Genomic DNA, 19,761 nt, shown 5'->3' on the forward strand with positions numbered 1-19,761 from the left:
CAAAAGACGATAGTCTTTATCGACTTTTGCCAAGTCAATGCCTCCCTTCGCTTTCCCGCTCACCTATCATGTTATTCCTCTTGCGTCGCGCTCCTCCCAAGGTAAAGACGCCAAAGGTTTGCTTAAATCATTTTAAATTTCCCGCGTTCCACTGCTCCAAACCGGGTGTCTCGATGCCAACGTTGCGAAGACACGCGTGAATCGAGGCGCCCTACTTCAACGTTTATAGCACCGCGTTTTCCTACTCCACGTGCGTTGCAAGCAGAACGTGGAACCTATCTAGTGGAACCTTTCGTAACTGTCGCCGGTTGATTTCTTAAAATGGCGCCAGAAGCTATAGTTGCGCGGGCGACAGCAGGCGACAGCGGAGGGATTTTTTTTCTGCAGTTGATGAAGTATTTAATTTCGCAAAAGTCAAGCATGTATGATTTTTGATAAAGGAACACTGCAAATGTCACTTCTGTATTAATTTGTTGTCTTATATTTGCGTAATGCCTTGTTCTTCTTCAACAATGTTGACAAGTATGAACATTACACCGGACTTAGACGGGCAGATTTAGCTGTAACTATATAAGACTATTGCGCAGGCATTGTTTTACTTTGGCCGGGTGGCTGAATCGAGTCACAGACAGACAGACGGACAAGCAGACATACAGACAGACAGACAGACATACATACAAACAGACCAAAATTTCTGGCTTTAAGTAGCCCAAGAAAGACTATCGTCTTTAAAAAAAAGTGTCACTCTTAGACGCACTACTTATATCTGGCGAAGTCAAAAGCCTCCACTACCAAGTAAATGCCGTCAATGCTCACAATAAAGTCAAAGAAGCCGTGTTCTCACCGAATTAGACGCAAAGGCCACCGCCGACGTATACGCTTCATTCCGTCGACGCCACTGGCTGGCCGACCGCCTGCAGCACTACCCACGCAGTTCCAGCAAGAGAATACAGTTTATTCTTTCAGCGAGGCGATTTTTAAGTGCATAGCACTTTATGGGATCACCTTGTCGTGGTAGCTTGCTAACGGTCGATGCGACTGCCGGAATCAGGTGGCTCAGCGAGATAACGGACCCAAGTAGAGCCTTCTGTACCGGCGTCAGGGAGCCACGCTGAGGATTCAAAAACCACGCGGTTTAAATAGTCATAACCGTTCGAACCTCGTGAACCGCTGTCGCTTGTCATACATCTCCCCGTTGTTTAGCGCAAAGAAAACTGGGCACATTTCAGGCAAAATCTGTGCATCAGCCCCTGCGTTCATTTAGTTGGGAACGCTCGTTGGGTCGCTTTCGACGCAATTGTCTGCCATTAGGAAATGCGCTTCAGAAAAATCCTCCCTTGCTAATCGCCCACAAATAGCAAGTAAAATTTGCTATCACACAAGGAGCTTTATACAATAGAAAGAACTAATTTAGTCGTACAGGGCGACGACAATGCACATGAGTCTCCACAACCACCAGCCAAGCTGCGTGGGTTTTTTCGGATCAGTTAATTAACAAACGATGCAGTATGGCTTCAGGATCCACTTCTGTACACTCTTACATACATAATAAATATCCTGTGAAAATCATGACATTGATATCGCATCTGTGACAATCGAATGTATATTTTTTGCTGATGAGTTGAGCGATTGGCTGATTGATTGATTGATTGATTGATTGATTGATTGATTGATTGATTGATTGAACGATTGATTGATTGATTGATTGATTGATTGATTGATTGATTGATTGATTGATTGATTGATTGATTGATTGATTGATTGATTGATTGATTGATTGATTGATAGGCTTTAAGGAGAAACAGGAAGACGGCCTGTTGGAAAAGATGGAATAAAAGGGGGCTGGAAAAGGACCACATGGATTATTGAAGTGTCATATTGAGTCCTTGAAAAATATGGAAACACGCTAAGGGGTTCTGTAACCATTGTCCAGTTTGTGCACTTTCAGTTACAGTTCTTACAGAGGGCAAACTCAAAAAGGGGTCGTCGTCCACGTATCAAAAAACACTAGAGAGACCATTTCCTATAGCAAACTGCATAATTCTTTAGTATAGCGATGTTTCACTGCGAACGTTTTGAAGTACTATTGTACATCATTCGGCAGGCCGTCAAGAATGTTTTGCTTTAGACCACCACTGTTCAGAGAGTCGTTCCTGTTCATTATGTCTCCTTTCGTTATGGCGGATCCAGGAGGGAAGAAAGGGCCCCATGCCCAATGCAGCCGATCCCCGGCCGTCTTTCACTGATGGTTCCAACACCCCTGTCTTTGCCGGTGTAGCGAAAACCTTCCTCCTTCATTTCCACCAACTACTAGGGTGCCGAGAAACTGGAACTAATGATGTTTGACAAGGCCCATTCCGCGAAAGCCAGGTCGTACCATCCCGTCTCAGTCTCGCTAGCCAACATGACAGCAAGCTAGTCTCCACTGACGCCCTCGCAATGCCGAGTATTTGCGGCGTAACTAGTCGCCGATTATGTACGGGGGCTCATGTAAGTATGCTAACGGGCGGTTCGTCGCGGACGCGTCTCTTCCATCTACACACATGAAACAGAGCATCGTTGGCAAATCACTTCGGCAAACATTTCACGGCTGACTCCACGCCTCACCGCCGTCGATACACTCTTCGGCTGGGCTATTCAGAACATCCGCGATTGCCACTACCATCCATCGGTGGAACCCATTACTTTGTTTTTGGCCATCGAGAAACCCTTACCAGACGACGTTTCACTATGCGGCGAGATCCCTGCGGCGTCGGAAAAGAAGACATGGGGTATGAGGTTCAGTAAGTGATAAAGGATACAGGACTGCAGGCCAACTGTGTTGCTTGACTCGTAAAAGAAAGATTCTGATTGGGGATTTTAAGGCACCGGTACTACACCTAGGAAATGAGGCGCGCCGCAGTTAGGGCTCCGGATTAGTTTTGAACACTTGGGGATCTTTCACGTCGAAAAACAAAGGCGGAGTTTTACGACGCGGAGCTTAACGCAAGTTCATAACAACTGTGGTACATATCAGTTCAAGCACAGTCCCAATGGCTAATCATTAGTCGAGTGTGAAAAAAATTCCCCCGCATTTCCCCGAGGGGGAGAATGTGAAAGTGCGAATGCACGGTTGTCGGCCCGCTTGCGGCGCTTGCGCTCGGCCCCCGCAGCCCACCGCCTCGCCGCCTTCTCTTCCATCTCTTCCATTGGGTTTGTAGTATCACGTGTACACCACGCAGTTATCAAGCCGCTATAACGCCGCTGAGTCGCCAACGCACGCCGCTGACGACGTAGTTTGAATGCGTTAAAGATATAAGGCGCGTCACTAACACTGATATCACCGTCGCGTCCGTGGCTTGGTCGGTAGAGCGTCGCGCTGCGGCCGCAAAGTCCTCGGATCGAAACCTGGCGCCGGATGCTGTTTCTTTTTTAAATATAGAGGAGCACTGCGGACGCCGCCGCCGCCGCCGCCGCCGGCGGTGGATGGTTTGGGGTCGCTTATAAAGTGCATTCGCACTTAAAATTCCAGCGTTGAGCATTTTCATAGCCGGGGGAGGCTTTGTTCCACGAATGACAGAAGTCGAACACTTGCGGCTCTTTACCACGTGCCGGGTCTCCAAAAGAGGAGCTTTAAACTTGAAGAAAAGTTAAGTGTCGGTACAGTACCTCACGGTCCTCTTTCACACGCCAATCATTTGCTGATTAGTCGGATGACAATACCTGAATCATATATCATATATCACATCACATGTGACCTGCTGATCATATGCTGAAAGATCATATGCTGATTTAAGCGTATGCTCACGCCCTTCGGTGATAAACCAGTCGAAGCGATGTGAACGCCGAATCTCCCCGACAAGCCTTTGCACAACGACCACCTCCTCACAGGATTTTAGCATTTCACATCACTGTTACCTGTTGGCGTAACTAAACTGCATTACCATAGCTTCTGACACCCGCGACTCCAGCTGCTTCTGCAGGTAGTGTCCCCGCTTTGTACCACGGCGAATGGCTGCTTCCAGAAGGCAGTTGAACATGGTCCTAAAAGCGCGGTAGCGCAGCAGCAGGTTGAAGGTGAGCCATATGAGGCAGTAACTCCACCAATCGTACAGGCTCAGCTTGGTGTTGAACTGTAGCCCGATTTGCCTGGCCCAGTAGGCCATCATGCCTTCGTAGATAAGGAAAACGACCAGCACCCTGACGGCGCCGACGATGTCCCTGCTCATGGCCACCCCTTCCCTCGACACGTTCACGAGTACCGGCTTGATAACTTCCTCCTGTACCTCGAGGCACACCCGGAACGTTTCCTGGTAACTGCCGGAGCAGAGGTTATACACGTCGGCCACGCCCAGCTTGTAGACCACGCACCTCCAGAAGTGGAGCACGCACTCCAGGTCGCTCTCGCTCACGAACAGTCCCAGCTGGCGAGGGTAAAGCACGACGAGGCCGACGAAGGCGAACTGCGCCACAGCCATGTCCAGCTGCGACAGGTAGGTGGCGCCCGTCACAGGGCAACGTCGGCTGCTCAGCTGGTGGCTGACGACTAGGTGCATGTGGCGCACCTTACCGATGCTGGCCGCAGCTGCGTCCCCCGCGCTCCAGATGTCGCCCTCGTACCAACCCTTGACGTGACGCAAGGTGCTGAGGCAGCGCCGGTACAGAGAGGGGAGGCTCGAAGACCACCCCGTGCTCTTCAGCGGCTCCAGAAGGGACGGCTTCGGCACAACCAGGGCCAAGCTCACGAGGTGGGCGAAGAAGAAGCTGCAGGGAAGATGTGTTCGTGAGCAATATCGAAAATTCACCATCCCGTACTTGAGAAAATTGAGAGAATTGTGAAATCTAAAGGGGCTTCCAACCTTCACTGAAAATGCGGTCAACTGATCGTCAAACCTGCAAAGACCCAAATAGCAAACGAACAACGAACCCACGCAACAATTTTTTGCGCGCCACGCATCCAGGAAAGATGTAACGAGGTAAAAGTACTCTGTTGTAGACCGTCTTTATGATCGATGCGTGTATTGTCTCATCTGGAACCGTTCCTTTTTCGCGATTTTCAAGTAACCGTTTTCACACAATGGAAGCCAAGTTTAACTCACACGGCGCGTGCGAAGAGATCTAATCAAAACGTTTCAGTCGACCAACCGTCCATGGGGAGATGCACTAGTTTTTTTACAAGACGCCATCAATCACACTTACATAGCATTCGCTTTAAAACGATAGTCTTTCTTGGACTACCTAAACCCAAAAATCTGTCCGTATGTCTTTCCGTCTTTTATAAAAAGTTTATTTGACAATCTGCACAAAAACCTTACGCTACAAACACAGGACACAGAACATTCATGTACAGTGCCTACAACTATATACAAACACTTACAATGGTCACCACAATCACGTTAACTGTGTACAGCAGGCGGAATGCTATTGTATAACTATACAAAAATAATTGGAATAAACTTTAAAAAGTTGAATCGGCCATGCCACACTGGTTTGAAATTTAGGGCAACTCGCCCTTCCTGTACAGAAATAAACCCACATGACAACTCTTTGAGGAACTCCTCTCCAAGGAAGAAAAGGTCCTACGACAGGCAAGACAAAACTTGTCTGTCCGGAAAGATAAATTTATTATCAAGTTATCCTGTTATTAACGATACAAAGTAACAACCAGGAGCCATGAAACAAGTGTAGCTCCCGTTGTTACAAAACTAATAGAGCCCGAAGGCGAGCAGTTACAGACACTTACAGAAACACACAAACAATTTAAAGCTGGTTACAAAGAAAAGATTAACACACAAGCAATATAGAGTTGGTTACAACCAAAAGATTTACACCCCACGGCACCAAGGGTACAACACAAATCACTACAGTAATGCAACAATGAACGGTACAAGGGTGGCGTTAATGCCACAACGAATACTGTGGCGCAGTAACAGCCAATTCCAACAACAAAATAACCATTTGTAACAACAAATATCCCTGAGAACAAAAGTCGGGAAAACTGGCATGAATAATATCCCTTTTGTTCGACACCTCTAGAAACCAGGTAGACCAATGTCGCAGAAACTCTTAAAATTCCAAAAAGGTCACAAGGTTTTGTCTCAAATATGAAAGCAAAGGCCACTGCCTCCGTTGCCTGCGATTCTGTACATCGGCCCTGCAGGGGTTACGCCGCAGTACATAATCGCCAATCACTGCGAATAGTTTGCCCAGTGGAGTTCCAGAGCAATTTTCCCTCACTTGATTCGTTGCTAGCCCCCCAAACTAAGAGCGGCACGTTGTATGATGCGTCAAAAGCAACGAGCTACGGTGCAGCTTGAGGAAGTATGTTCTGTGGAACCCGGTTGGCCGCAGTCTGGACAGGAAGAGTTCTCTGTTACTACCCGGCGAAATAAAGTGTCTTTAGTGGGAAGAATCTGCCACGCTTTTTGCCAGTGGATGTTCTCGGCGTTTTCGGGGAGTCTGCCTGAAGTCAGACGTAATGATGGAAGATCTGGTGGATCTACTCGCCTGGTCGACCTCGCAGTAACTAGATTTTCACAAAGCCTGGCAGGTCGTTCATTCGTGATATTGATATCGGCATTGAATTTCTTTAACTAAACTAATGACGGCCTTGAAGAGTTCAAATGGGATAGCTGCAATTGGGTGCAGGTTGCTGTTTATCCAGCCGAAACGTAAGAGTTCTTGAACAAGAAGTTGATACAGGCAAAACTTTTCCATCTACTAAATCTGAAAACATACTTTTTACTTGTCAAAATTGTTCAGGAAAAAGGAAATATTAGGCATATCACAGGTAAACATCGATTCATAATGAGTATTGGCAGTCTTCTTTTATTTAAAAATAAAGAGATGCTTGATTTTTGTGATAGCCAATAAAAAATACGCGTTGAAAACCATGTTTTGACCCAAAGTTACAAAAAAAAAAACCGCTCGCACGCTTAGACCGCGCGGCGGCATTTCAAGAAGTCAAACAGTAACGAAAGGTTCCGATCATTGGAGAGTGAGCAGTGTAACGCGGGAAATTTGAATTGACTTGAGCAAAGCTCTACACTGTTTGTAGTGTGAGGAGGGAGACGGGAAAGGAAGAGCGTGAGGGGTGGGGGCGGGGTAGAGAAGAGGGGCATTTAAGTGGCAGGGGTGGTAAAAGTCTTTTGGCAACATTTTCAACGAAGTCCGCAGATACGCGGCCACATTTCTTTTTTACAAAGGTTTCACGGCTGGTCGGGATGTGCGCCTTGGTATCGGCATACGATGCTGCAAGCCAGCACAAACCAAACGAAAGGAGAACGACAATGTGTTCTTATTGCTGATTCCTACATTTGAAAAGTCGATCGGTCTATTGACACTTTGGTATGGTCTTATAGCGTCACTCCCTGCATATTCAAATAACAGTACACAGTCGTGCTTTCAAAAGAAGTGTAGTTATAGGCGGAATTCGCCGTAAAGGGGCCCCGAAGACAAAATTTAGAAAAATTTAGAACGAGCAGCTTTCGGTAACTCACTAACTTCCACTTCTCCCCCGAAAGACCCACACGACGACCCCAGTGACTTACGGGTAATACTAAAAGGCACTACTAATACTAAAATGTATATTCGGAAAGCTCGTCCGGCCCAAGCTCCCCACCCCACCCCCTTCCCCGTGAAAATGAAAGCCACCCGCCTATAACTGCTGCACAGGCGTACTTTTCATGCAGTACCCTCGGGGCCTTTAATGAGAAATAAATAAATAAATACATAAATTACTCTGAAATTTAAATGGGCTAATTGTTGAACAGTGAATCAGTCAATCATAAGACACTTGCCTCTACAAATACTCTTTTTTGTCTTTGGTTGAAAAGGGTTATGCCTTTAGGACTGTCAAGCTCATACAATTTGTCATGAATGATGACAGCAGCCGTCCTTACCTGAACATGTGTTCCCTGACGACATCCCTGGCCCTGTTGAACTTGTGCGCGTCGAACCAGACGGGAGGGGAGCTGGCGTCGCGGCCGCAGTCCCCCGCCATGTGGGCCCCACGCCAGAGGTGCTCCATGGTCAACCCCGGCTTGGTCGCCGCGCAGTCCGGGCACCCCGGGTGCTTCGCCTCTTCTGCGCAGTAACGGCGAGGGCTGACTACAGTCGAGTCCACTTATAACGATACCGTTTATAACAATATATCGGATATAACGATGAACAGCTATGGCACCGTTAACTTTTGTATTCTTGCTATGGTAAAATAAACCGCTTGTTACAATGCTCCACTGCCACGATATCGGATATAACGATTGAATCTGGTTATACTGCGCACCAAAAGTGCAACAGTGATGACTCTAATGACACGGTTGCGCAGCGTACTCAGGTAGCGTCTTCCCAGGAGGCCCACCGTCCCTCGGGGACTTCGTTTCCGCCAAGGACATTTACCTCAGCTGGGTGAAGCACCTATGGATGCTCTTGGGAAAAGATTCGCGCTAGCTTCACACGCGGCAAACAAAGGTGACCGACTGTGGCTTCTTTTCCTCAAATTAGTAGCAGTACGACCTTGTTGGCATGCGAATAAAATGTTTTGAGCACGGTTCCGTCTTTTTATTCCGCAACCCGCTTAGAACAATTATCGGTTATAACGATGGGATTTCCATGGCACTTCGATGTTATAAGTGGACTAGACTGTATTACCGCTTCCGCGCTCTCCAGTGTGCTGGCGTAGTCATGCATGGCTGGCCTGAGTAAAGAATATAAAACAGGATACTTTTTACGCGAGCGCTGTTATAAGTAGTGAGCGCAATGAAGGCAGTTGTGGAAGATTATACACGTGGGCTCCTGGGAACAGTCGTAGTAGTCTGCGCAACAATATCAAATTAGGCCGTCAGTTCCGAAAGAACAGAACGCCAAAAATAACGTTAATCTTTTTAACAGTCAGGGGCACGTGTGGATTGTTGAAGAAATGCAACCGTGCACTCTTTACTATTGGTTAACCAGCGAAGGCGTAGCGTTCGGCCAGTGTCTACTCATACAAGCCTACTCGTGCCTACTCGTGCAACCACGTGCAAGCGGCGGTGGTAGACTGTCAATACTCCTGCAAGTTAACTGGGTCTGCGCTGCCCTCTGTCGCAGCCGAACCGAACCCTCGCTTCGACGCCATGTTTAAGGATAGCGCCGGTCGGAAATCCTCCCTGTTCTGTGCGTGGGCTACAAGGTGCTGCGCGCGCGTGTTATCGCTTCTTGGTGACTCGCTGCACGTCTCGTGCTGTGTTGTCGCACGTAATGACTGATGAATGGTGTGTGGACTTGTCTGCGTTGCCCCGGTTCCCGTCCGGCTTCGCGGAGACATATTACACGTCCAAAACGCAATCGCAACGGCACCAGGAGCGCAGTTAGAAGTTCGCCACCGAATCGTACGTTTGCCTGCCGACGATGAAGACGAAACGGTGCGCCGGGTAAGTACTCTTGGTTTGTTGTTATTTGTATGTGCTTTTGAGTTTGCGCAGAAGTTCTTTAATGGTGCCTAGAATGAATTACATTCTAAAGCTTACCAAGCCATCAATGGTGCCGCACGCAAATCGAAGTTTTGAAAAATCAGTCGCTCGGGCAGCCGCAACACGCGTGTTCCGTTTCACTTCTTGTGCGTTTCTTATTTTATGCAATAAATATTTGGCTCACGGCTCTTGTTTGTTCAAGTAGCGCTGGGGTATCGTGTTTTGCAACAAACAGTGCGGTAAATCGTCCTTATGAAAGCGAAAAAACATTGACGAATGCTCGCTCTTCCGCGATTCAACTGTGCGCTTGTTTTTGTAACAGCAATCCTGGGTCGCTCGCAAAAAAAATCCCGTTTTTAAGAAATCAAATAGCACTGCAATGCTGCAGCCCGGTGCAGAGTAAATTTTCGATTGATAGAAGCGTTTTGAATGAAAAATAAATACTAAGGAATTCTTGCCACGATAATGAATGTGCAGATTACAAACGATCGAACACAGTTGGTGATTAATTTTTATAGGACTAACGCTATGGACTGCGGGTTGCGCTTTCTGTCGCGTGAAATCACACCTGAACGCATCATGCGCAAGCGCATTGTTTGTGCGAGGGTCATTAAAAAGGCTGTCATATTTTCGTCACCTTTGCTTGTGGCGCTCGTTTCATTTATTTTGTCTGTGTGAAGACTCTGTTGTGTGAAGAGAACAATGTCTACGAAACAGCTCCCCTCTCCTCCCCTTCGTTTTACCTCCTCAATTATGCACTGAAAATGCTCAATAATCATTTATTGCGCTAATTGCAGAAATAAGGCATACAATAAATGTACCTAAACTGCGTCTTTTTCCATGTATCTTTTTTCGTTAGAAGGGCATCTTTTTTTGCGCAGCGTCTTTTTTTTTTTTTTTTGCGTGTGCTTTTGGCCAGATAATCGTCACTCATGGCAAGAAAAATTGCGGATCAAGCGATGGTTCGTGTTCGGCACGGAGTTCGTTCGCGCGACCACTCGAACTCATTTTGCCCTGCATTTGGTGTGAACGCAGAATGCTTACATCGCGTGCAAACTTCTCTTCGTTGTGAGAATGTAAAAAACGGAATCTTTCAAACAGTACATAAAGTACGTCCGGACATGAACTGTAGCAGCGACGTTCGCCTTGAACTCGCAAAGCATGTAAACACAGCGGTTGCACCCTCTATGTTCAAGCCAGTTGACACTCCTGCCTTCCAAGGGATCAAATAATTTCAAACACCGGACCAGCAAGCACGAACGCTAATTTATCAGTATTACACGCACCAGCGCTGGCCGTTCCAGTCAGCATTCGCTGTAATTCTTTTTATAGCTTCGATCGCGTTCGCGCCGATCACCGAAGTAGTAGTCCGCAATCGCCGCTGCGTTAGCGCGAGGTAATTCTGGCATATTGAGACAAGCAGGTAGTTCTTTGGTAACCCCTTTCATATCACACGGACATAATTTGTTGTTGTCATTGTTACATGAACGAATTTTACACGGATACGATTCGCTGCGCGCGCGACACGCATGCGCGGCACGCACACACGCGCGCGCGACACGCTATAAACATTAATACTTTGACTTCTAGCATTCTTACCTTTGCCCCTTCAGCATCCTTGTTCCCACTTTGTGTGCAATGTATGTATGTATGTATGTATGTATGTATGTAATGTATGAATGTATGTATGCAACAGTATGTACGCATCCTGGACGACAGGAAACGATAGATCGCCGGGAACTCGCTGCAGTTCGATGCTCCGCTTTCCAGTTGAGCCCTTGAACATGGCGGTTGCGCTCGCGGTGGCCGCGAGAGGGCAGCAGATTTTGCATAAGGCCTATTGGGCGAAACGAGTGCTTTAGGTGGATGAATGTCGTGTGTGTGTGTGTGTGTGTGTGTGTGTGTGTGTGTGTGTGTGTGTGTGTGTGTGTGTGTGTGTGTGTGTGTGTGTGTGCGCGCGTGCGTGCGTGCGTGCGTGTGTGTGTGTGTGTGTGTGCGCTCGTGCGTGTGAGTGCGTGCGTGCGTGCGTGTGCGTGCGTGTGTGGGTGTGTGTGCGTGCCTACGTCCATGCGTGCGTGCGTGCGCGCTCGTCGTTTAAATCTTTGTTTGGAGATAAAAAACAAATACGCACACCTCAATCTGGTCTAAACAAAAAAAGTCAACCACCTATCATCTCGAATCGATGCGCTCGAAAAACCTATCGACCCCAGCCACCCACCCTCAAGCGAAACACTGCCCTCCAGTTCTGTTGAAATTATTTCCAAACTGTCATCCGGAATCAAAGTGCTCACTGACAAATGCGATGATTCTGAGAACCGCTTACGGCGCATGAACTTGCTATTTTTTCGGAATAGCCGATTCAAAGGAAGAAAGCTAGGACTAACCGGAAAAACGTGTAGCTGAACTTTGCTCAAGCAAACTTGAAATCGCCATCAACAGCTCGGACATCAAGTGTGTGCAAAGTTTGGGCCGCTTTAAAGGAAATAAAAACCGGCGCATAATTGTAAAACTTGCCCTCTTTAAAGATAAATGGAAAATTTTGTTTGCAACACCCAAGCTCCAAGAAACCGAGTTCGCAGTTCGTGAAGACTATACTCAGCACGTGTCAGACGTGCTCGAAAGAAGCTGTATTCCTATGCCGAGCCTACACACACAAAAAAAAAACTATTCAAAATTCGCTTTGACAGGCTACACACGAATGAGAAACAGTTTGTTTACGCTGCCGACAGCGGTAAGTACTGGAGTTAAAGGCATAGCGGTCAACGCAGACTTCCCTCCCTCCGTGTACTCCTCCTCCTCATCCCCCGTCATTGCCAAATCCTCGTATATTACCGGTTTGTCACACCTTGAACATCGCACTAGCTAACGCCAGGAGCTATCTTCCTAAAAAGGAAATTTCGGAAGCCTTTATTGACGTTAACACCACCGAAGTCATTGTGCTAACGGCTCAGCTCCGACATCTACAATGATGAACTGCTCCATAAGCAATCCGATTTCGCCTTTTACAGTGCCGACAGGGTTGCACGGAGGGAAGGCGGCGTTTTAGTCCTGATAAAATCTTGCGTAACCTCGTTTCCCGTTCCCATTAACACCTGTCACGAAATTCTATGTGTAAACATCACCACTCCTACTTCGATGAACAGTCTAGTTGCTTGCTACCGTGCGCCTGACTGCGACAGTTCATTTATAGACGACCTCCACTCCGCCCTCCTAGACCTTCACACCCCTTTTCCGCATGCGAGATGCATCATCTGCGGCAACTTCAACTTCCCTGATAAAGCCTGGAATTTTCAGACACCGATCTCACGGCAGGCGAAGGAATTCCTTAATCTCACCCTTACTTAAACCTCCCGCAATCAATTTCCACTAAGACTCGAGGCTCAAACATTCTCGACTTGGTCCTCGTTTCAAAGCCTGAGCTTACCCAATCCCTGTCCTGCATTGATGGAACTAGTGACCAGTTTTACGTTTATTTACGTTTATTTACGTTTTCCACCTTGATTCCCCTCTGGCATCCCTGAAGCAAGTACATCTCTGATTACAGCAAAGCAAACTTCAATGCCAATAATACTGAACTCGGAAACTTTTACCATTTCTTGCCCGGAGTGTTCCCACCAGGTCTGTTGACCAAAATTGGCTTTTTGTTCGAACAAAAAATTACCACACTAACTGATAAGCACGTGCCTCTTATTTCTATTTGTGGTGACGCAGGTAAGCCTTGGTACACTAATATTTAAAGGGGCACTGACACAAAAATTTTGCATCTTGTTTTTTTTTGTTGCGATAAGTAGCTAGTCACCTACTTATAACCTGTAGAAACCTCATTTGCTTCAGCGTGCGACGGTTGTTTAATTAGACGCATTTTTAATGCGGTTTTGGTTTCAGCGAGTGCCGCGAAACGATGGATTTTGTGTGAACAAAGCTGACCACGTGACCGTCGGAGGGATATCACAGAGCAGAGCCGCCGTAGCACTGTCGAATCCGCACCGACGGCAGTTTCTGCGAATGCCCCCACGTACTGATCTCGTGAAGCGCTTAATTAAAAAGCGACCGTGGATGTGACGCAGGCGCTGCGAGTGCAAATGCTACCGCGGCTAAAGAACGACGTGCGACGCTCGAGACGGTGGGTGGCAAGACGCGGGCTAGGAGCAGCCGGCCGGTCTGCCTACAGGTCCGCCTACAGATGTGTTCGGCTTAGCACTGCGGCGGATATTCGAGTGCCGCTCTCGTAAGCGGTGCAGATGACAATTTTTAATGCAACCCGCCATCGCATCATTAACTCCTTTCTCATGTAAGCCACCATGATCGGGACTTGGGGACAATTTCGTGCAGCGGTAACAAGCCATCACTCGAGCTACCTGTGCCGGCCTGGGCCACTTCGCGGCCGTGGCCGCCGCCTGCACAGCGACCGTGCGGCTAGCTCAGTGGGCTTTTCGTGCCTCCGGCGCGTTTTCGCATCCAATGGTAATAAACAGTAATAGAAACAGAGTGCCTGGAATCGCTGTAGAACTTTGGTCGCGGCCAGCTGCCCGATGAGCTGACGAAATCACGACGCCTCCGCCGCCAACGATCGGGTCGTTCGTTCTCGAGAGCAGAAGCTCCGCCCTCCGGCCCTCCGATTGGAGCGGCGAGCCGGGCGAGCCGGCGAAAAACGCCAGCAGTGCGGTAGCAGCAAACACAAACTCGTGACGTGTTTGGATGTTGCTTATTTACACAATATCATCGGGATGTCGATTGCGCGTAGTCCTCTGCTGGCTGCTCGGTTGCGTTTCGCACACTTTAAAATTGATTTTAAATATGTTCTAGGCTGTAATCGCCGCTAATATTTTGCAGATGATGTGAATGTGTTCCCACCAATCTATATCGAAAGTTATCTCGCCTTCAAAATTTTGTGTCAGTGCCCCTTTAACGACGATTATCAGAGAAGAAAAGCGCCTTTTCCGAGCTGATAAAAAATCGGCATCGGCCAAATGGTGGAAAGCTTACTTCGCGCCTGCGCCAATATACTACCTCACTAAAATGTTCCAAAAATAAATTTTTTTCATACCGATCTTCTAAACATACTCCAGTCTAACTCTAAAAAATGGAATTTATTAAAACGTGGACTAAATCAGACCCACAATATTTCTTTGATGGTTGCCGGTGGTTCACCCATATCCCTGGAAGAGTTTTCGAATATTATGAATTCGTATTTTTCTTCTGTGTTTACTCACGGCCCCACTCTTTTATTCCTACCCTTCCTTTAACTGTTACTCAAATGCCTATTATCACAATCTCGCCTGATGGTACTGCCAAGTTAATAAAAAAACTTAAACATTCCGGTGCACCAGGCCTTGACAACATCGCCAAGGTGCTCCAAGGTACAATCGCTGCCTCGAGTCGCGTATTTTTTATTATCTTTAACCAGTCTCTTTCAAGTGGCATCCTTCTGTCTTATTGGAAGATAAGTAAAGTAAAACCGATATTTAAGGCAGGCAATCGCTCCGATCCCCTTAATTTCCGTCCTATCTATCGAACTTGTATAGCTTGTAAATTACTGGAACATATTATATGCGCTCAAATCTCGCGCCACCTTGAAATTAACCGCTTCTTCTAACATAAACAACATGGCTTCTGCCCAGGGCTGTCATGCGAAGCCCAGCTCTTCGGATTTACTACTGACCTGCATCTTAACTTAGGCTCTTCTTTCCAAACTGATGTCATCATTTTAGATTTTTCAAACGCTTTCGACCGGGTTCCTCCCCGAAGAATCCAAACTTAAATGCCTTAGTCTCAATCCGCTAACTGAATCTTTTCTAACCAACCGCAGTCAGTTCTGCCATTGCTGGCCTTCCTTCCTACCAGCTCAAGTGAGATCTGGCGTCCCACACGGATCAGTTCTCAGCCCACTACTATTTTTAATCTATATCAGCGACATTCCATGTGGCTTTTCTTCAACTATCCGCTTCTTCGCCGATGATTGCGTTATTTATCGCCGAATAAGTAATAACCAAGACCAAATTCTGCTACAAAATTATTTAAAAATGATAGAAAACTGGTGCTCACTTTTGTTAATGACAGCTTATCCAAATGTAAATTAATACACGTAACACGTAAACGTTCCGATCTCATTTACACTCACCCCCTTATACACCTAATAAGGCAGGTTGACCCTGCCTTGCACTAGTGGAATTTTACCGATACCTGAGAATTCTGTTAACCACAACCCTAACCTGGTCCAGCTTATACTAAAACTCGTTGCGGAAGCATCTCAAGCGTTTGGTTACATAGAAGAAACCTTTCATTATCGCCCCTAACCATACGTAAAATGGCATACGAGACCTTCATCTGAACTCAGCTAGACTACCCACCTGCTATTCGGAACACTCATCAGTCTTACCAGTCTTACCAGTCTAATCAGTCAATGACATAAAATCAGTTAGAAATTGCGCAGCCCGCTTCACCATTTCCAAATTTGATTGGCTACTGCAGCCTCCCGGACATGAAATCGTCCCTCACCTTCCTCTCCCTCGCAACTAGACGTGAAATTGGGCAGATATGCCTCTCCCACAAACTTTACTATCACTTCAATCACCTCCGCACTCCCTTTCTGCTCACACCATCCCGTAATTCACGCCATCTGTTCAATTCCGTGACCATCGAACGATTGCGCGGTTCATCTAACGTATTCAATGCCATTCCTACCACGTGCTTTTGAGCAGTGGAACAAGCTGCCAGATTCTGTTGTCTGTGAACGCAACCCGGCTAAACTTTTAAAAAAAATTGTTAACTCACCTCAGCCTTTAATTTCAAATCATCCTCATGACTAGCCACCTTCTGCCTTTTCTGTTTTCTTATTGATTTTGTTGTTGAGCAAATTTTTTAATGAGCTGTGCGAACTGTATTTTTTTCTTGTGCCACTATGTACTTCGATGAGTCTTGCCGCCCCCAATTATGTATTACCCCAATGGGGCCGTTAAGGGCTGAATAAACGGTGATGATGGTGCCCCTACGACCCCTTAACCCCAATCACCATTCGGGAGGTATGGGAGGCAGCGCTGGGCTGCTATGACCTGACGACGCAACAAGCCCTGACCAGTGCTGCCAACCTGCGAAGCTACTTTTCCCCTAGCTCGGATGAAGAAATTCCCTATATTTCCTTAGATGTTTGCTGAATGCGGTATTAGATGTTTTTTTTCTCAGATAAAGTGTTTAGCGGTAACCACATGAAGCGATTTTTGCGAGCGACGCGAAGAACGATGTGACGGGGATCCGTAATCCCTCGTCCCAATCGCTCGCTGAGGCAGCCACATTCGAGAAGTCGCGCGAGCGACGGTGAAACGCGATCCCTCGCACAGCGCCCAGTACAATTATCGAAGTACACACGGCCGCGAAGTTTTGTGTGTGCGCATTTGTCACAAAAACGGGAAATCTTGCACTACGCAACATTTGACACAAAAATCATGCACTACGAAAGAGTACACTTGTAATGCCACGCAAGTATATAAAAATAATAATAGGAACGAGCACAGACGATGTGCACTGCACGAGATATTCGAGCGAGCAAGTTCATAAAATTTATCAGTCATGTTCTTTTCAACTTTGCACCAACAATGTCGAACGGAGGAACGTAGATTTCCGGTATGTCCATTTATGTGAAATAGGTATCTGCGCTTCAATGAGAAACTGAAATGCGTCGGTATATAAAAATAATGAATGCTAAAATTAACGAAGGACCGCATTAGGCACCATTACACAACTGAAGGCATAAGACTATGTAGACGTAATAAAATTCCTAAATCCTGACAAATTTCTCTTTTTCTCTAAAGACGACCCAAATCCCTAGATCTAGAGAAATTTCCCTAGCATTGGCAGTAATAATAATAATAATATTTATTAGTCAAACAGAAGTCATGTACATAATCAGGCCTACCTAAGCCGCAACGGGATTGTCAGGCAGAGCCTGGCAGGCGACAAGCGTTAAAAAAAGTATATACATAACAGCACAGAGTACCAACCAAGAACAGATAACCATGCGGTATTCACAAAATCTCTGGAAAGCTCTAACGCATGCGCCGTAAAGCCTTTTTCAGTTTATATTTCGAGGCATGCGCAAAAAAGTCAGATGGCAAAGTGTTAAATATAGCTGGCACATACTGGCCCTGACCGACAGAGCAGCGAAGGTCGCTAAGTAGCTGCGGCTGCTGCCCCGCCCACCCCTCCTAACAGGGCCCGATATGAAGAAAGTCTCTCTCTCTCTCTCTCTCTCTCTCTCTCTCTCTCTCTCTCTCTCTCTCTCTCTCTCTCTCTCTCTCTCTCTCTCTCTCTCTCTCGCTCGACGCAAGCAAAGCGGAACGCATACAGCAAACAGCCGGCGTCCTCGATCGGTGCGTGGCGGGTCGAAGACAACCGTGCAGTAGATCTCGCACGATACGCGAGGTCAACTGCACGCCGTTAAGGCATTCGGTCGTTCCCGTTTCACCGGCACCGTCATAGCTAGGGGGCTCCGCGCCGGAAGGAATCAGCACCGGCAAGTGGCTTCTCTCTGTCTACTCACGGCTGCAGCCGGCAAGCTGCAAGGACTTTCTCGCCTGCCATGTCTCGGCCACCGGCGAAACAGGCACCGATTCACCGTTTATCAGGGTGAGATTACCGCCCTGGCTATTCAGGGCAATCTTTCTGACGCCAAACAATCGAGATAAGCACGCGGCATGGGTAAAGTGGGCGACGTAACGTAAAATAGTACAAGGAGATGGAAGACGTGAAACCAAACATGTTTCACGTGTAAGCTTTTCTACAGTGAATAACACGCTTGCCTATAACAGCGAGTTCAAACTCAACTAATTGCTTCAGAAAAGTGCCGAAACAATCTTTTGAAAAAAAAAATGGCCGCCTATCTGTTCCTTTCGTTGCAAATGTCGACGAAAGACCATAGTCGACTGGCACCCCTGCCACATAACTTCATCCCTTCTCTTTCCCACTCACCTCTCATTCTCTCACATCTCGTTCCTCCCAAGATAACACGCTAGAGCTGTGCTCAAGTCAATTTAAATTTACCGCATTCCAGTGCTACAAGTGGCTGTCCCTATCCGCACGCCTCGCGCGGATAATTTTTAAAACTGTCCCCACGCCTCGCGCGGATAACTTTTAAAACTGTCCGCACGCCTCGCCGGATAATTTTTAAAACTCTGCGCACGCCTCGCGCGGATAGCTTTTAAAATTGTCCGCACGCCTCGAGCCCGAATGCAGGCAATGCAGCCAATGCAGCGCCGTGTGCCGAGTTTCTTTTTCCGGGTGTTGTTATGGACGCACCAGTTTCCTCCGCTCTCAAAACTTGGATGCTATCCGCGTTTTACGTTGTCGTGGCTGGTTACTTTGGTGTTCGCTAGTACGATGATTTCCTTACCAAGTGCAGCGTCGGTCTGCTAACGCTCGCCTTCGCGTTGTGTGCTGTCCTGAGCCAGCCAGCTCACGGGTGAAGCCGGCGTGCTAAGCCCTCGTCGGAAAAACGGCGACCACGACGACACCGACCCATCTCCTGAAGAATCGAGGACGAAGTTTGCCATCGCTAGTTCTGCACTTCTTATCCTACAAGCCACGTCGCAACAATGTGCCAGAGATCACCACACGAACGAATGCCGTGCTGCGATATGGCGAATACTGTGAGGTGAAGATGATTGTGTGCATCGGGGCGTAGAGCTCGACGTACTACCACATTCGGCTTGTGATTGCGGTGACGGCATAGCATATGGTAAATGCGCAAATGAGGTGGGGCCGAGTGCAGGGTGTGTTTTCTGCGCTCTCGCCCTTCTTGTCGGCGCATTCGGCGGCTGAGTGCGATGCTTGCACGGGCAGCGATTGTTGCAGGCAGCCGTTGCAAGCAATGCGCGGTTGCAGTAGTCAGCTACGGTCGCCTTGGCATTTGTTTAGCGCCCGAGGTTCTTGCTTTCAACGTAGCTGCTACCCGCGTAACATTGAAGGGGAAAAAACGCGATTATCGCACGGAACTGATAACCTGAGCATGCGTGTGTGGTATATGCTGTGCAGACCTTGGGTTCTTAGTATTGTTCTGCGGGTGCTTGCTTGCTACTGCGCGTATTAGTTTTCGGGCTAGAGGAACAGCCACAGTGCCAAAGCGATACTGAATCAAGTGTTCATGCATTGGTTTTGAAAACAACACGAGAGTACGTAGAATAACGCTCACAGCACAAAATAAAAACAACTAATGGAAAAAAAACTAGCGCTATTTGCTGTCCTTTAATCTGCCCGTTTTTTTTTTTGTGAGCATTATGGTTTACCCACTAGCTGGCCCCCTCATGTCCTAGCTGTGCTAGATGTGATGAGGCATCAAAGA

General features: G+C 47.4%; 2 protein-coding genes and 1 long non-coding RNA gene across 5 annotated transcripts in view; 1 reads left to right on the top strand and 2 right to left on the bottom strand.

Moving 5' to 3' along the window:
• Positions 1–1,072, bottom strand: part of LOC144141539 (uncharacterized) — a 37,031-nt gene extending 35,959 nt beyond the window's left edge. For both annotated transcript variants that reach the window (XR_013316636.1, XR_013316635.1), the window contains exon 1: positions 845–1,072. This is a non-coding gene — a long non-coding RNA (uncharacterized LOC144141539). The remainder of the gene's footprint in view (positions 1–844) is intronic.
• A 2,221-nt stretch (positions 1,073–3,293) lies between these two features.
• On the bottom strand, positions 3,294–8,059 carry LOC144141540 (uncharacterized). Its single transcript, XM_077673082.1, has 2 exons — positions 7,881–8,059; positions 3,294–4,743 (listed from the first exon to the last, which is right to left on the bottom strand). Exons 1-2 carry the CDS (start codon positions 8,006–8,008, stop codon positions 3,894–3,896), a joined length of 978 nt encoding a protein of 325 aa, XP_077529208.1. The 5' UTR covers positions 8,009–8,059; the 3' UTR covers positions 3,294–3,893.
• Positions 8,060–9,101: 1,042 nt separating this feature from the next.
• LOC144142573 (medium-chain acyl-CoA ligase ACSF2, mitochondrial-like) overlaps positions 9,102–19,761 on the top strand; it is a 55,780-nt gene continuing 45,120 nt past the window's right edge. The window contains exon 1 of one of the 2 annotated variants that reach the window (XM_077674169.1): positions 9,102–9,389. In XM_077674169.1, coding sequence (XP_077530295.1) covers positions 9,367–9,389 — 23 coding nt within the window. In that variant the 5' untranslated portion in view covers positions 9,102–9,366. Of the gene's footprint in view, positions 9,390–17,752; positions 18,051–19,761 lie in introns of those variants that run through there. The other variant, XM_077674168.1, reaches the window with a different exon arrangement.

Source organism: Haemaphysalis longicornis, unplaced genomic scaffold, assembly GCF_048455015.1.
Source record: "Haemaphysalis longicornis isolate Haplotype H1 unplaced genomic scaffold, Haemaphysalis longicornis Haplotype H1 scaffold_6, whole genome shotgun sequence".
Taxonomy (NCBI): Eukaryota; Metazoa; Arthropoda; class Arachnida; order Ixodida; family Ixodidae; genus Haemaphysalis; species Haemaphysalis longicornis.

Excerpts from the sequence above, each read along its gene's own strand:
- LOC144141540 (XM_077673082.1), bottom strand. The coding sequence starts at position 8,008 with ATGGAGCACCTCTGGCGTGGGGCCCACATGGCGGGGGACTGCGGCCGC. Across the intron at positions 4,744-7,880 it reads GTCAGGGAACACATGTTCAG|CTTCTTCTTCGCCCACCTCG; the intron begins GTAAGGACGGCT and ends TCTTCCCTGCAG.